General features: G+C 31.8%; 8 protein-coding genes across 8 annotated transcripts; 5 read left to right on the top strand and 3 right to left on the bottom strand.

Annotated features, from left to right (window-relative positions):
- Positions 1 to 69: 69 nt before the first annotated feature.
- Positions 70 to 3174, bottom strand: MET10 (sulfite reductase subunit alpha; the record flags this gene model as incomplete). The annotated part of the gene is made up of 1 exon (XM_004180427.1): positions 70 to 3174. The coding sequence occupies one exon, from the start codon at positions 3172 to 3174 to the stop codon at positions 70 to 72; it is 3105 nt and encodes a 1034-aa protein (XP_004180475.1).
- Positions 3175 to 4412: 1238 nt separating this feature from the next.
- Positions 4413 to 4901, top strand: SNL1 (Snl1p; the record flags this gene model as incomplete). The annotated part of the gene is made up of 1 exon (XM_004180426.1): positions 4413 to 4901. The coding sequence occupies one exon, from the start codon at positions 4413 to 4415 to the stop codon at positions 4899 to 4901; it is 489 nt and encodes a 162-aa protein (XP_004180474.1).
- A 436-nt stretch (positions 4902 to 5337) lies between these two features.
- On the top strand, positions 5338 to 6525 carry BAR1 (aspartyl protease BAR1; the record flags this gene model as incomplete). Its single annotated transcript, XM_004180425.1, has 1 exon — positions 5338 to 6525. One exon carries the CDS (start codon positions 5338 to 5340, stop codon positions 6523 to 6525), a length of 1188 nt encoding a protein of 395 aa, XP_004180473.1.
- A 590-nt stretch (positions 6526 to 7115) lies between these two features.
- RIB5 (riboflavin synthase) lies at positions 7116 to 7832 on the top strand (the record flags this gene model as incomplete). The annotated part of the gene is made up of 1 exon (XM_004180424.1): positions 7116 to 7832. One exon carries the CDS (start codon positions 7116 to 7118, stop codon positions 7830 to 7832), a length of 717 nt encoding a protein of 238 aa, XP_004180472.1.
- Positions 7833 to 8163: 331 nt separating this feature from the next.
- Positions 8164 to 9504, bottom strand: SQT1 (Sqt1p; the record flags this gene model as incomplete). Its single annotated transcript, XM_004180423.1, has 1 exon — positions 8164 to 9504. One exon carries the CDS (start codon positions 9502 to 9504, stop codon positions 8164 to 8166), a length of 1341 nt encoding a protein of 446 aa, XP_004180471.1.
- A 485-nt stretch (positions 9505 to 9989) lies between these two features.
- On the top strand, positions 9990 to 11138 carry STS1 (Sts1p; the record flags this gene model as incomplete). The annotated part of the gene is made up of 1 exon (XM_004180422.1): positions 9990 to 11138. The coding sequence occupies one exon, from the start codon at positions 9990 to 9992 to the stop codon at positions 11136 to 11138; it is 1149 nt and encodes a 382-aa protein (XP_004180470.1).
- Positions 11139 to 12260: 1122 nt separating this feature from the next.
- TBLA0D04540 (uncharacterized protein) lies at positions 12261 to 15029 on the top strand (the record flags this gene model as incomplete). Its single annotated transcript, XM_004180421.1, has 1 exon — positions 12261 to 15029. The coding sequence occupies one exon, from the start codon at positions 12261 to 12263 to the stop codon at positions 15027 to 15029; it is 2769 nt and encodes a 922-aa protein (XP_004180469.1).
- An 826-nt stretch (positions 15030 to 15855) lies between these two features.
- TBLA0D04530 (uncharacterized protein) lies at positions 15856 to 17271 on the bottom strand (the record flags this gene model as incomplete). Its single annotated transcript, XM_004180420.1, has 1 exon — positions 15856 to 17271. One exon carries the CDS (start codon positions 17269 to 17271, stop codon positions 15856 to 15858), a length of 1416 nt encoding a protein of 471 aa, XP_004180468.1.
- Between the last annotated feature and the right edge of the window lie 58 nt (positions 17272 to 17329).

Below are 17329 nucleotides of genomic sequence, written 5' to 3'. Positions count from 1 at the left end.
TAGAAAATAGATAAATATACTAGGACATAAAGATGAAATATAAAACAAGATTAAATGATAATAACTCATCTAATAAACTTCTAAGATATATCTTGAAGTCTCCTTCAAGTCTTCAATAGCAGCTGCTAAATCTATCTTAATACCCTTTTCTTTAGCGTCCATTTCCACGATGTCCTTCAAAGCATTGGTGATATCAGGAACTGGCCAAGTTGGACCACATAAGTAGAACGTACCTTGTTTAGCAATCATAGCCTCTTTTAGGTCAGAAAGAACTTCCTTAATGCGATCTTGGATATAGATCTTATAATCCTGATCTCTTGAGAAAGCTGCACCGATATGTGTAATAATACCAGCATCCTTGTATGCTTCCCACAATTCACCATACAGATATTCTTCTCTCTTATGTCTGGAACCTAAAAATAAGTACACTTCGCCAATATCCATACCTTGTTGCTTCTGCCACATTTTTTCTTCCACAATAGCCTTGAATGGAGCTAAACCGGTACCCAAACCACTCATTATAACTGGTTGTAATGGTGATTGAGGTAATTTCATAACAGAAGGTTTCACACTAACAACTAATTCAGCACCAACTGGTAATTCTGATATGTATTTAGAAGCTTGACCAAATCTCTTTCTACCACGTTTATCAACCCAATCAACGACAACAATCAACAAATGAATTTCATTTGGATGAACTTTTTGAGAAGAGGCAATGGAATATTCTCTTCTCTTTAGTGGGGCAATCAACGAAACTAAGTCTGTTACAGCAGGTCTAACTGATGGGAATTCTTCAAAAATATCTGCATATGTAAAGAATTCTTCATCTTGATATACCTTTAATTCTGAAGCGCCAGCAGGAGATATTAAGTTTGTTAACTTATCTTTGTCCTTTTCATCTTGGGCAAATGGAATTAAAGCCTCATAGAATTTCTTTGGGGGTTTACCAAAGATATCTAAATTCTCGACAAATGCTTGGAAAACAGTTCTAGCTTCAAGAATGGAATTATCATCTTTATTTGGGACAAGAACAATTTCCTTTGGATCAAGACCATAATAAGCTAAAAATTCATTAACCTTGGCAGAATCATTTCTAGCATGAATACCTAATGCTTCACCAATATCGTATTTTAAACCTGTACCTTTAATATCGAATTCAATGTTAAAGATATAACGGTCATAATCCTCTGGGGTAACACGTCTATTTTCCTTAACCTTAATGACAAAAGTTTTCATTGATAAATCTGGTCTCAACTCAGTAGTGGTGCCATAAGCTTCTCTGAAAGTCAATCTCTTTGAGATTTCTGCAATACTACTGGTAGAAATTTGATTAATTTCTCCACTAGAATTACTAACATGATATTCATTTGGTCTAAAGGAAGTTTCATTGAAAGTGGCCAATAAAGCTGGAGCTTCCAAATAAGTATCTTTCATTTCCAGATCTTCATCTTGATTTTGAACAGTAGAACCGTCATCTTGTGGTTTCTTAATTAATGGAATAGCAGTTGCATTAATTTCCCAAACATCAGTTTCTAGAGCCTCCTTTAGGACAGAGAAAATATCAGAAGCAATCATCGAGTCACCGAGAGTAGCACCAATTAGTTTAACAGATTGAGCTACAGTATAATTAAAGGAGTACTTCCAGAAGATACCCTTGGTAATAATATCATTATCTAATGCCTCCTTATTTGAGTTAACAATAACTAAATTTAACGATTTTTCTTTGATATTGGTCAAGAATGTAGTCGGAATCTTCAAAACATCGGTGAAAGTTTCTTGCTTTGTAAAATCTAAGACCTTATAATCATCTTCACTAATTGGTAAGGATATAACAATGACACCATTTTCATTGAGCTGAGAAGTGATATCGTAATAATTTAAGATGTGTAAATCAGTGACAATAGATAGATCAACAGAATCCAGATTTGATATTGGTAATAACAAATCACGATTGGTAGTAACAGTCCATTGAGCTTGGTAAATACCTGAACCAGTAACATTATCATATTTTTCTCTGATAACGGATTCTAAGTCTGCCGAACTTTCTGCAATGGAGTTTACTAAACTTGCTGGAGTAGAGAAAAGTTTATTATTGTCTGCTGACCAGAAAGAATACGACTTTGAATCTGTCTGTTGACCATTGAAAGTAAAATCAGAGATAAACGAGGAAATTATTTTGATTACCACGTTTGTAGACCAAACAAAAGAAGTATCAAAGCTGAAATTTTCAATTTTTGGTAATTTTAAAGCACCAGTAGATTTCAAATATCTAAACAGGGCAATAGAAATATGATCATTTAATAAGCCAGACGATGGGATATTAGTGTTTCTTGATTGAGAGACAACAACTACTTTCTTTACAGAAGATGGGATTAGAGAGACAAATTTTTCATAATTAAATGGTAATGGAATTCTAACACTAATTAAACCAATTTTTTTAGTTTGACTCTGCTGCATCACTGAAGTGAATAGTTCAGATTCTAAAGAACCATAGGTAACAAATAATATTTCAGGGGTAGAGTCACCCAAATATTCAAACTCAGACAAGTTAAAACTTGTTAATGCATCTTGAAAGCTTATTGGCTCTTGAATATTGGCAAGTTGAGCTGGTTCAAGTACAGTGGAAAACTGTGATCTGGTATAACTTGTACCATCATATAATAGAGTTGTTAATTTAATATCATCTACAAATTTCCCCACAACAGTAGCAAATTTAGAGACCGTTGATAATTCCTTATAGTTAATTGGGGTAATTAATACAGAACCCAGTCTAGATGCAGTATCAAAAGCGTCAACATAATTATTAGAGATGACTCCATTATTTGAGTCATAGCCTAAAGCTGCAACAGAAAATAAGAAATTTTTGTTATTATTATATTTTTCTGCAAAAGTGGATAGAAGATCAGGGGAAGCATAGGAAGGTACGACGATGGTTGTTAATCTTGAGTTAGATTCCTCTGCGTAACCCAATGGAGCTAAAGCAGCACCTCGTCTTGCCTCTAAGCTCTTGTAGAAAACACCGTTCGCGGCAGCAGCTTCTTTTAAACCGGATTCTAATAAATTGGGTTCTGAGAAGATCTTGTAACTAAAAACAGCATCTGAGTTTGAAACCAAGACTTGGTTCAAACTAGGGATTAAACTAGAAACACGTGGTGTTTCTTGAGAAATAGTCATAGGGAAAGTATAGATGGGCTTTGTTTTTGGCTAGTTAACCCTAAAATACTGCATATAACCTTCCAAAAAATACTTGTTTAATTTATATAAAACTTTACCATTAATATAATTAAGTCACTTATCCTCATTTGTGATCAAAATTACCACACTATATTGTCACCATATCCAGTGTGGTTGTTGTACTCAATGTTTTCTTTTGATGGCGTATCTCTTTACAGCTTGCGTCAGATTTGGGCCACTCTCTAAGTCGCTTGACACGTGAAATTGTGTAGGCCGATAGTATTTTCAACTCAACTTAGTTCCAGGTTAGCCACAATTTATGTGGACTCACAGTTAAAATGTCATCCATTAATGTTCTCAAAATTGGCATGGCTATTGATAGGTTTACATGAAAAGAAATGGAATCGAGATTTCTACCATCGTATGCATATTTTCTTGTTGAAACATCCTTCTTTGAGATTTTTTCATCAAAAATTTACCTCTCTGCTTGATACATCTACAAACAATTTAGAATAGTTTATTTAAGATATACTAATCACGAACTCTAGACTTTTTTAGCTATTTAAAGATTACTATATACTGAGACAGTTATAGTGTTAATTTATGCAAGATCTTGTAGGACACATAATTTTTCTCTTTGCTTAGTAGTCGGTATCTTTCGCGTTTCTACAGTTCAAATAATAAAGACTTGCTTGCTTGTTACCATCTCTTTAGCAGTATAAAAATTGGGTAAACACGATTATGGCCACAATGTATGCCAACCGTCAAACTAACGGTTATTCATATTTTGACGAACATTTGTTCAAAATTAATTTGCACGGAGATAATTTCAAGGTATGTTTCTTGTATAACTGTTCGAGATTTAGCTATCAAAATATCATATTTGTATCATATATTTCTTGATTCTATTAAAGATTTTAGAATGACCAAGCTCTGTATTATAGTTAGATAATTCTAAGTATTTTTTTATTTTTTATTAGATTTATACTATATTATTATTTAGTCACATGTAGAGTTTTCTCTTTTGAATGGAAATGGAGTTTCCTGATTCGCGGATTACAGCTTTTTAGAAGCTATGAAGGTGGAAGAATGACGAATTAAAGCTTTACTATATTGAAAGGTAGCCTACAAAATATAAAAAAACGTAACCTTTTAAAAGTAATTATCAACGCAACGATATACTTGACTCAATGTCCAACAATTACGATTTTAATTCGCATGACGAATATTTGAGTAGAATGAATCATATCTACCAAAGTCGTACCCGTGATTCTATCTTTATCACTGTTTCGGTCATCTCTGTAGGTGTCTTATCGGTTGCGTTCTTATTATGGGCTGCAGGCATTTCTATCACCGGTAAGTCTACCATTCCTATGACTAGAGCCCCACCAAAATTAAATTTGAAAGCCTCAAAGGTTAAAAATGGAACTCCAATTGTCCCAGAACTAGGTCATGGTGAAAGATTACAAGCTGTTTACGAAAAATTTCAAAAAGAATACCAAAAAGGCATTGAAGAGTTGTGCTCAAATTTCGATCATAATGATGAAAAGCAAGAATATCAACGGAATTATTTCAACGAAATGCTACTGAAATTATTAATTCAATTAGATGATGTAGATTTAGTAAATTTAGAACCTACGAAGAAGAAGGAATTAAAAGATATGAGACGTGGGTTTATCCAATTAATTCAAAAGGATTTGAAAAGATTGGATTCTTTGAAACAATAACTTGACTGACTATCAAAGGAGTTGCCTTTCTGTTTTTGATTGGACTTTAATATATATTTTTTAATACATTTTTATAATCGTAATGCCATACAATATCTTTTATGTTTCATATAATTATGTTTTTACTTGATAAATAATTACGCTATAGGTAATACCTGAAGCTTTTTACTTTTCATTGACTCCTAAAAGGTTAAATTACATGTGGAGCAACTCTTTTTAAACCTCATTTTGAAATTTGTTTCATGTTAATTACCCGATTCGGTCAATTACATGGCATCACATATTATATAATAATTTGAAAGAAAAAAAATGCAGATCTTCTAAAGATATAAATACTTCAGAAATCATTGTTAAGAATGACTATTCTTAAACTAGACTCCTAGACTAAACCAAAATAACATCAACTAAAAATGACAAATATTTTATCTTATATTTCATGCTTTTTTTAATTTCCAAAATTTCTCATGGGATTCCATCTACAAGAATCCCAATTGAATTGCCCTTGAGATTTATCGACGATAGCTATTATGAAACTAATATATTAATTGGTAATCCACCACAAAATATTGGGGTGCTGGTGGATACAGGTTCTAGTGATTTATGGGTTAATTCTCCCAATAATCCTAATTGTTATAATGGCAATATAGATTGTACAGGCTTTACATTCTTCAATAAATCAAATTCCAAAACTTTTTCTAATATTTATAAAAATTCTATATTCCAAATAGGTTACCAAGATGCATCATATACATTTGGTAAATGGGGAGTTGACAGTATATCGATTAATAGTTCTTATTCCGATAGTAATGAAGACACTGGGTTATATGCAAATATCCCAAATGCGCAATTCGCTATTGCTACAAATTCAAATGTTCCAGTTCAAGCAGTATTAGGGCTTGGATTTCCTCGTAGAGAAGCTGTAAATGGTTATAAGTTGGCTACTAATAAATTTTATCCAAATTTACCGCAATTAATTAAACAACATGGATATTCAGATAATGTGACTATTGCTATGTATTTAGGAAGTAATGAAACATATAACTCTATCATGTTTGGTGCTTATGATAAAACTAGATATATAGGAGACCTGCATAATTTCCCAATGGTTAACCAATATCCAAATGTTACCGACAAGCCAGCAACTTTCGCTATTACGTTGGATTCAATGTACATTTCAATGGATAATAACCAAAGTGATAATATTTATATTTCAAATGATGAAAAGTATTCCGTTGTATTAGATTCAGGTACCTCTTTACTAAGTGCTCCAGATCATTATGTTTCAAAAATTGCTGGTCTTCTTAATGCAACTTTTGACAATACTACACATATGTACTTATTACCTTCTGAGACCGATCTTACATTGTACAAAGATATGATAATAAATTTCAAGTTCATGGATTTCAATGTTCCTATTAATATGTTGGAATTCATCCTCCCTTATGATGACAGTTATGTCTTTGCCATCTTACCCACTAAAAATGTTAATACCGGATTTGTATTGGGTGATATTTTTCTACCACATGTTTACACAATTTTCAATTTAGATAACTATACGATATCCTTGGGATTGTCGAATCAAAATATTACTTCTAATGAAAGGGAAATTACTTGGATTTCATAATAAATTATTTCCATTATTCTCATAACCTCTTCTCTTTTTTAACGGACATTTTTCAGATTGTATCGTTCTTTCATTATGTATGATTTTTTCACAATAATATTATATAGAGAATATACGTTTCTACTTACCTTTGTTTCCCTTTATATTCATAATTCTTTGTTATACTTTCATATATCATGCATACAGTAATATTTACATCACAGAATTATATAATTAAATAATAATGTTAGCTACTGATTCTATATGCTATATTGAAAAAGTTTTAAAATCATCTTATCCCTAATGTTCCGTCTACTATCACAGAAAATCCAGATCAATTTCAGATATACACTTAAAAGGATGGCGCTAATGGTAAAAATTCCGCTTAGTAAGAAAGACGGAAAATGTATTAGGCGTTGTAAAAATTGTGGAACTTCTGATAAATTTAATCAGGTATGATTAGAAATGGCAATTGAAATTATCTAATGAAAATGCTTGAGACAGAAGTTAAAACAATAATACAAAAAGGGGCTATCTGATTAAACTTGAGATATCAAATTTATTAAAAAAAAATATAGGCTAACAAAATCATAATAGGGATTTACAAGAAAATGTTTACAGGTATAGTAGAACACATTGGTACAATCGAATCATATATTGCTATGGATACCACAAAATCTGGTGGTGAAGGAGTTTCTATAACAATTAAAGATGCCTCTTCGATTCTCACGGATTGTCATATTGGTGATTCAATTGCTGTTAACGGTATATGTTTAACTGTTACAGAATTTGATAAGGACTCATTTAAAGTCGGCATTTCCCCAGAAACTATTAAACGTACTAACGTACAAGACTGGACAAAAGGTAGAAAGGTTAATTTAGAAAGGGCAGTATCACAAGATGTTAGATTTGGAGGTCATTATGTTCAAGGCCATGTAGATACCGTAGCTAATATTATTAGCAGGGAAAATGAGGATAACTCTATTATTTTTGGCTTCAAGTTAAGGGACAAAGAATATATGAAATACATTGTAGAGAAAGGCTTTATTTGCGTTGATGGTACAAGTTTAACTGTTATCAAAGTAGATAATGTTGAAAAATCTTTCTATATTTCGATGATTAAGCATACTCAAGATAATGTGGTAATGCCATTAAAACAACTGAATGATTTAGTTAATATAGAAGTGGATTTATTTGGTAAAATTATTGAGAAACAGATCGAAATTACTTTAGAAGATCAAATAGAAAATAAAAATAGTCCTTTATATAATCTATTGGAAAGTTTGATCGAAAAGAAGGTTGAAGAAGTAGTTTCTCGTAAGAAGTAAAGAAAACAAACTTGTATATTTAGTTTTCAGTATAATTTATATATATATATATATATATATATATATACAAACTTAATTTTATTCAATCAAATTTATACAAGCATTTTTACCTAAAAGCTTATAATGTCTTAAGTTGTGTCCTGCTAAATTAGATAACTTAAAACCTTTATCTGAAAATTTTGACCTTATTAGTAATTGTTTTAAACGAATGACAGTAATATACAAAGTGAAAATTGAATTTAAATAAAATACATAGGATGAATGTTTATAAATGTTTAGTGTGGAAGATTGCCATTCAATAGAATTGAATGGGTATAGATTTATATGCATTTTAGTTTGGAACATCAAAAACTAACGAAACCCCTTCATCACCAGCAGTGATCACCCTACGTTTACCATCTTGGCTGACAATTACGAAATCCATGACACCCATATTATGACCTAAGCAAACGAATTTCTCTGCACCTGAACGAGCATCAACTTGGTGTACTTTACCTGAGATGCAAGAAGCAAATAAATCTAAACCATCAAATTTTAATTTTGTAATAGCCTCCCCTAATTCAAATTTATGTCTAATTTGCCAATTTGTTGTAGCCAATGTAATTACATTACCATTAACAACACCAACTGCCAGTAATGGGAAATCCTTTGCCCACGATAAAGCTTCTACAGACGCGTCCATATCTTCTGGATCATTAATGTCAGTTGGTTCAGCTACACGTGCTGAGTGTAAAATGGCACCATCACTTGTACGGCCAACTACTATAATACCGTTACTAGCACCAACTGCAAATAAATCTTCCTTTGGTGAAATATCAATAGAAACCCATGGTGCTTCATTTATTGGAATACTTAGTTTATCAGTATTTATTCTATAAGTTGCAACACCTGTGTAACAGTTCCAACGAACAATAGTGGAATCTAAGGAAGTTGTAATTAATTCACAAACATTTAAATCGTTTGTCTCAACAAATCTACCTTGAGTACAGTCCAAAGTATGGGAAAATCCTGACATTAATAATTGTGGAGTACCAGAGTTTTCATCAATTTGATAACACCAAACTGAACCATCTAAAGCACCAAAGGCAAAGACTGCTGGTAAAGTAGGATGGGCCTGTAACCAAACCACTTCTTCAACTTCAGCAATTTCGGAAGACAATTCCCAACGAGCACCACCTTGCTTAGCACGGTGAATTAAGACATGACCGACCATATCAGCTGTAATCAAAAATTGACCATTGCTACTGAAAGCACAACCAATAACAGATTCTTTATGGCCTTCAAGAGATCCAGCAAATCTTGGAGGTTGTGTGTGAGAAGTCCATAAATGGGCAATATTATCAGCACCGCCTGTACAAATTAATGGTAATTTTGGATGATGAGTAATACAAAACACTGAATCAGTATGCTTATCGAAATAAGTGATAGAATTGTTAGTCATATCAATTTCGATTTGTTCACCTTCACCATTATCCATATCATCTTGGCCTTCCATGCCCATAGTATCATCATCTTCGCTTTCATCATCATCTACAGGTGGAGCTTCATCATTAACTACAACTTCTTGTGCAACTTCAGTAGAATCAATGAAATCTTCATGTGGAGATGTTTCATCTGCAACAGGTTGATTCCCACCAATAGCGTTATTTAATTGTTGTTCTTGGCCGTCCATTAGGATTTATTGATATATTTTTCTTTTTTGAATTTTATATAATTATAGGAGACCTTGTATGAATGAGTGAACTAATATGTAATTTTTTTTATATCAGATACTACAGACCTGCTTATTAATTACAAATAATCTAATAACCACTTTCGATTATTCATGCGTACACTTTTTTTTTTTTTTTTTTTTTATATCTCATCGGATTTCTTGAAAATTACCTGAAATCTCTAGTAAGTTACCCTGGCTCTGTGGCAAATTTTAATTTGAGAGCTAGAAAATTTGATGTGGCCTAAATAGAATTTAGCAAATGATACTAGAAGACAAATAAAAACATAGATGGAGCCTTTTTCCTCAAATAAAGAAGAATCTTTAAAAATTAAAGCCTTTATAAATTTAATACTAATATTTTATTTTAGGATCTAATATAAGAATAGGTAATCCTTTATTTCAATTATAACAAATTATTTTAGGGTAATAGAATAGGTTTTGGCATGCAACAAAACATCGGATTTTCATGGGGTTTCCAACCACAAATTTCTACAACAAGAAGAACATCTACCTTCAAAAACGTTTCATCTAATAGTAGCGGTAATACAGGTCATAATCTTCATAGTAATCATGATAACAACGCTATCTCTTCAAATAACAACTCAATAGCATCAAATTCATTAATGATGATTGACTCAAGTACACAAGTGAGCAAGAAAAGAAAACTAATATATGAAACTAATACACCCGAACTGAATAACATTTCAAATAATAGTCATCCTAATAATAATAATTTATTCTTAAGAATGCAACAGCAACAGCAACAGCAACAGCAACAGCAACAGCAACACAATCAAAACTTAAGCCAAAACCATCGTAAAATTACAGTTATCAAGAGGAAACATTATATAGCTTCGAATATTGAAGGTCAATCATTACCGATTCAAAGAGGAATGGAATTAATGAACAAGCAGCAAATAAGTGACCTTTTATTATCCTTAGCTGTCAAGTATCCACATTTAAATAATGACATTATTAATCATGTTTCAACGATTAACTTTAGTGTTGAAAACTATAAAAGATTACTAGACGAAAAACTACAATTAATTAAGAATAATATTCCATATGATAAGTATAATAATCAAATCTCCATAAGCTCGGACTCTAATTATATCATTAATAATTTAAATGCTTATTCATTCAATAGACTAAAACCGTACATCCTAGATTTTTTGAACTGTTTAATTGATTGTATTTTAAATAATTTGCCACCTATTCAAGAAAATATTATAACATCTATTAAGTTTTTAATTTATTGTAACGAATTACTGATAAGTTTACCAAGATTTTCAGATTCTTCAAATAATTACTATTATGATAAATGCTTAGAACAATTAACTCATATCTGGTTATCAATAATCAATAGATTGAACGGTGAAATCCAATTTCTAATTAATTCTAAAGATTTTCTATTTGAAATTGAGAAAAAACTGAACCTTTTCAATAAAATTACTGGAATGTATAACAAGGTCATTCAAGAACTAGGGAATCTTGTTGAAAGCATCAATTATGAATTCAACGATAAAAATACTAACACAAGTCCCAATGCTACAGCAACTACTTCAACTAATCCAACCAACCCAACCATCTAAATGATAGAACAGCTACAATCATGCTACCTCTTCATATTTATTTCCTCTAATTTTGTAATATTTTTTATTAACAGATAAATGAAACTACAACTATACTTCATCTCACAGCACACATATACATCACACCATACCATAATCACGTATACCTATCAAACTTATATTCATCTTTAATTTAAAATGAGTCAGTTTTTTCAAGAGATAAAACGGAAATAAGTAACCTTTACATTTTTTCCCCTCTTCTTTTATCTTCTATTCTTATTCAATTCATCCCTTTATATTTTAATTATTTTTACTTATTCATAAAATTCCATAATTCCTCATATAATGTCTTTTGTGTTTTTAACGCTATTTTCCCTTTTTTTCTCCTACTCTTTTTTTCATCTTGTATTGAGTTTTAAAATATAGTTAGATAAGTATATTCAGAGATATCTATTGCATTTATGTATTATTTATATACAGTAGCTCTCTTCATTCTTGCATCGTTGTTATATGCCTAATATGGAAACTTGAGTCGGAGTTTCCTAGGTTGTACTACTAAAGTTCCCTAATAATTGATGAGATCCGGAAACCGGAACTCGGAAACCGGAACTCGGAAACCGGAACTCACTTCCGTTTTCTGAATGCCGTCTTAGTAATCCCGAAAGCCGAGTTCCGTGCCAAATGATAAAGATTTCTGGTGCACAATTTGTCAGGGGTACCATCATATTTCCTGTTTAGGATAGTATTGGCTAACAGAATGTCTAGGCTCATTATTCAGGAAATATCTACCCAAAAATGGAACTCCCTAGAGAGAACCTGCAGGACACATTCCAGGTCTTATTAAAGATTCGGGTATTTCTGTTTGAAGCTTAAGTCCGTCGGGAATCTGTCGCGATGAGGGGCCTGTGGAGTAACCCCAATGGAGATAATTCCAAGGAGGAGTTTACTATCATCTGATTAGAAATATATATCGAATGAATGATTTGTAAAAGAGATTTGTGAGAAATTTATCTTGTGAATATTTCACAAAAAAAGATTAATCGCTAATTCTTTTTATTGTTTAATTTGCTATATGGTTAGAAATGAAGTTACTCCCGTATCAAAGCAAACCTTCAAGAGATAATAATAGATGCATGCACAACAATGACAACTAATTTGCCAACAGTTTATGATGGAGGGATATTATTAGAGAGACGAGCAAATGAGATGAACTTTTCATCGAATCAGGAAGATGCTGGCTATATGGAGGATTCTGATAGCCCAAATTCTTCTGATATAGATCTGGAAATTACCAATGATGGCTACTCTTACGAGCCAGCACCACAACAAAAAAAACAAAGGAAGAAAGAAGTTCATAGTGTGGTGAGTTGGGATGATAAATTACGGCGGACTCAAGATTATAATAATGCAAAGAAGGATGAGCCATCACAGGAGCGGATTAAATTAATGGTTGAATTATTGATGGATGGAAAGTATGGCCTCATGAACGATTTAAATTTGGATTCTTTCACTTCAGAAAGAAATAGAGAACAGGGGATTCATGGCCAAATTGAAAAGCTTGATGACAGCTTAAACTTGGATAAACATTTTTCTCTTGATGGTGGTTCTCTTCGTAAGAAACTGCTCAATAAAGAAAGAGATCGTCTTTTACAGACAAAGAAAAGAGCGAACAGTATTAGAACTTACTTAGAATATTATTATTCGTTAATGGAAATATTTATAAATTCCCATGAATCTGATACTGAACAAACTCGTAATAACAATCCTCTGACTAGAACTTTATCGAGATCTGCATCAACATCTGCACAGATCATTTCCCATCCCCATGTCGAAGGGGTTTACAATCCTTTACAAATTATCAGAGACCGAAGATTGAGAAAGAGAGATCGTGCAGATTTACCCATGTCCATCTTCTTTAAGAATCCACCAATGATTCCAATCTTGGAATTCTCCAAACAAAATCAATATAGTAAGTCACAAGAACAACAGGACAACTATTGGTTTGTAGACATAAATGAGAAATCATCTGAGTTGTTATGGAGATCTAGCCATTGGGATGAATTGCTAGATCCCTTATATAAGCCGTGGTTTACAATGAACAAGAAAAATATGTTCAATAATTTTGAATTTTCCACTCCTACTTCTAATGGTACAAACACTATGCAAATTACGCCAACTACACTAGCACCCAATAGTAATGTAAATGGCGAACCTCAAGAAAATAGTAGCACTCTACTACCAAGAGATGATGCCACCACAACAACATTCAGTATAGAATCTGGAAAAACAAATTCAACTTCTACTCCAATTATTAATGTTGAAGACTCAACTAACTCTGCTCAAAATAAAAGAGAGAGAAAAGCTTTAAATGATAGATTACCGCCTGTATTTGAATTATCTTCTCCAATAGCCTCCAATGATCTTTCTGCATTGCCTGAAGGGCTTCTCTTAGAGGAAGATAATTTATCCACCCATATAGGTTTAATTCCAACAAATCTTTCTGTTAATAATGCTTCTGGTTTTGCCGACAATCTCACAATTGATGATACAGCCAGAAGTTTTGATACAACTATAAGCCCAAATGAAAGTATTACACCAAGTACAGTAAGTACCAGGGGTAACAACTATAGGTATCCTTCTGTAGCCACAAATATCTCAGGAAGTACTAAACAAGCAAGACTTTTAAATTCCAAAAAAAATAAAAATAAAATAGAAGATAAGGCTTTGTTAAGTCCCCCAAACTCAAAAACAAAAGATCCAAAGTCACTTAATAATAGTACCACTAGTATTGATAATAGTAACTCCAACAGTTTGAATTCTCAAGATTTTAAAAAATTAGAAAAGTTGTTTAAAAAGGCTTCAAAAAATTCTAAATCAATGAATATGAGTAAAAGCAACACAATAAAAGACACTACTAATTCTATTGCTACCACACCACCTATAATAAATACTAAAACTAATAATAACATTCATGATCATTTAAGTAGTAAATCCAAGACAAAAAAGAAAAAAAAAGGGAGAAAGAGAAAGACAAGAAAGATAAAAAGAAGCATAAGAAGGATAAAAAAGATAAAAAAGATAAAAAAGATAAAAAAGATAAAAAAGATAAAAAACATAAATCTAATTGCTTCAATGGACCGTACTTTGACAAGTAGAACATATGCTGCGTCTCCAATTTTTAAAAATTACAAGGCTACTAGAAAAACAGATAACGACTATTTAACTCCACCACAGTCAACATCATTCCGTGCAATTCACGCAGCTGCAGCAGCAGCAGCAGCAGCAGCAGCAAGGGCAGCCCATTCTTCCCGTGACTATATATCCGCTTCAGAATATAGTAGCGTTTCACAAACTAATAATGATGATGAATTGCCAATTGCTAAATATGAGATCGATGCTGATTTAGTTAATAATTGGAGACAACTTCGAAATATATCAGCTACTCTATATGTCATGAATCACAGAAGAGTTGCGTTTAATTCTTTGAAGAGAAAAAAGTTACAAAAGAGAAATAAATATCATATTGATCAAAACATTGATGGGTTTATAGATGATACTTACGCTGTGATTAACAAATATAACCAAAAATTAACTCAGGTTATCGTGAATGCAAATGATTGGACTACAGGCTGGATAAATCAAAATATTGTGAAAGTTGAAAATTTATTAGCTGCTACTGATAGAATATTGACCGATATCAATACTTCCTTGACTTTGAAGTTGAAACTCTATCAAGAGAGGAATGAAAGGTATTATAATGAAAAGTTATTACAAGGCCAGAGAATTTGGAAGTTATTTTACAAAATATTAGAGATTATCATAATAGGCTTCTTATGGACAGTCTGGTTCCTTGTTCACATCTTGAAGTACTGTGGAAATATACTGGAATTAATTAAATGGTTATTATGGTGACTCCCTTTAACCTAAGTTTATGTACTTTAAATCATTAAATATATGATAAATAGATTATAATTTCTGTTCCATATTAAATAATGCTTGTCTTAAAGTGTAAAGAAATTAAGCCAAACGCTGATGTTAAGAACGCTTCACCACTCATTCATTTCTTAACCTTAACTGGTTTACTTTGAAGGATTGCAATTGATTTTCAGCTTCGAAGTACATACCTAATATCATAAATGAACCATGGAACATAACTAATATAGGAATATTTAGTTTACGAAAGTTTCGGGAGTATTTCTTCAAAATGTAATGTGCAGTGGAACTACATAGCCCACCTTTCATTGTGCCTACTAAGCATGCAATTGTTAACTGAAAGAAAATAGCAATAATAATCATTTTTGATTTTTTTGATTTTTTGATTTAGAGGATGCTTAAATGTTAGTAAAAAAAAATTGTGTAGAAATATTTTGAGAATCATACATACTTCAAAATTTAAAGATTTTCTTAGCCTCTTCTTTTCAGAGGTAGATTGATGTCCAATATTCATAGTTGAAATATTGTAAACATTAATCTTGAGAAAATTGCTTTTTTTTCTATTTTTTTGTTTGCATCCCTTCTACAATGAGAAGTTTTTAACATTTTTTAACTAACGCCCTTATTTTTTATCCAAGAGATTATTGTTATAACCCCGTTGAAGTGAAAAATGAATAAAATAACGATTAAATAAAATATAATTTTTACTGTCAGCTATGCGCCATTTCCTAGTAAACTAAATAAAGTAGTCAACTCCAATACAGTTGCTAAAGACCTACACAAATAAAGGAGAAGAATGAGTATATTAATTAAGGCCTTCGGAACTCAAATCCTCCATGAAATACAATGGCCTGTTTTGGCTATCCTTTACCAAGATCTTTTTACGTAAAGTTAAAAATTTTTTGTAAGGAATAACGTCTGTCAGTATTTTTGCGATATGTTCTGAATCCGGAATATTAATTAATATAATAGTTTTAAGTATTAGTGCCTCTTGAACAATCGCGTAACGTACTTTTACTTTATATGAAAATGTCTCGTAAGAATTGCTCTCCTTAAATCTCAGTTCAGGTTTGTTTGTCATAATGGACACCTTTTTCATCAATCCTAATGAGTGATAATTTATTTCCTCTATCAAATAATCTAGCCAGTCAACTTCCCTTACAGCCACACCAGCAGCAAATATTTCAGCATCAGGCAATGATGTACATTTAAAGACCGAAATTTGTTTGGAATACCAAGATATTGGTGAGTCTCCTAAAAGTATCATATTACTGTAAGTGAACGACGTTTTATTTAGAGCTAAAATTTCAGAACCACTACTGTATAATTTAATTGTATCCGGAGATTTATATGTATATCTAATTGATAAGTTTCTCGTTGTAAAAACGTACCCTAACAATTGAAGAGTTGCATTAAAATGAATTGCACGAGGCTTTTTCGCATATTTTGATAGTAAATTAACATAACTTAAGATATCAGGTCGAGCGATATCTGAGATATGTGTTAAATAACCTAGTACAATATGGTATTCAGTATTTTTTTCTAAATATGGTGAAGAATTATCAGTAAAATCAAATTTTGATGGCAATGGTTTTAAAATTGGTTTTTCAACAGTCATATCGAAATGTTCAATTAAAGTGCTCACATAATCATCACATGTGATTGAAATATAGTGTTTAGGCTTGTTCATAATATTTAAATCAAAGATTTTTTTTAATTCGCCTTGATCTTTATAAGAAAAACGTTTTTTTAACTTCTTCTTTAGTTCAGTTAGGATACTAGTTTCTGACGAAGCAAATAATACATTTTCACCATATGGAAATGCAAGTATAATGTCATTGGGAATGTGCTTGAAAAAAAATCTTGTAGCAGTTGCTTCTTTAAACCCAAGATAAATTAAAGTTTCTTTTATTGTTTCAGCCCAACGTAATGGAATAATCCTTAATCCAGGAATTGGCTTCTTCAATTTCCAAACATGGTTTGGGTATGTAGAGGAATTGAATAATGGGGGCTGTTTCACATAAATTTCATCAGTACTTCTGAGCACTGCATCATGGCATGGGTCAGTAAATTGTAAGTGATTGATATGAAACCCTAACTTAGCAGAAAGAGCTAAAAATGAACGAAATAAGTCATAATCAAACTTAGTTGAAAAGGGGCGAATGTAAGTAGTATCTTTGGAGGTATCTTTCACATGCAACTTTGCAATGTTCGTCATCATTACATTATCACCATGTCTAGCCACTTCGCGTTGCTCAACCTTCCAAGATGAATCGAAT

This window comes from Henningerozyma blattae, chromosome 4 (assembly GCF_000315915.1).
Source record: "Henningerozyma blattae CBS 6284 chromosome 4, complete genome".
In the NCBI taxonomy this organism is placed as follows: domain Eukaryota; kingdom Fungi; phylum Ascomycota; class Saccharomycetes; order Saccharomycetales; family Saccharomycetaceae; genus Henningerozyma; species Henningerozyma blattae.
Note: the sequence above shows the minus strand (reverse complement) of the source record. Positions and strands in the feature narration are given on the sequence as shown.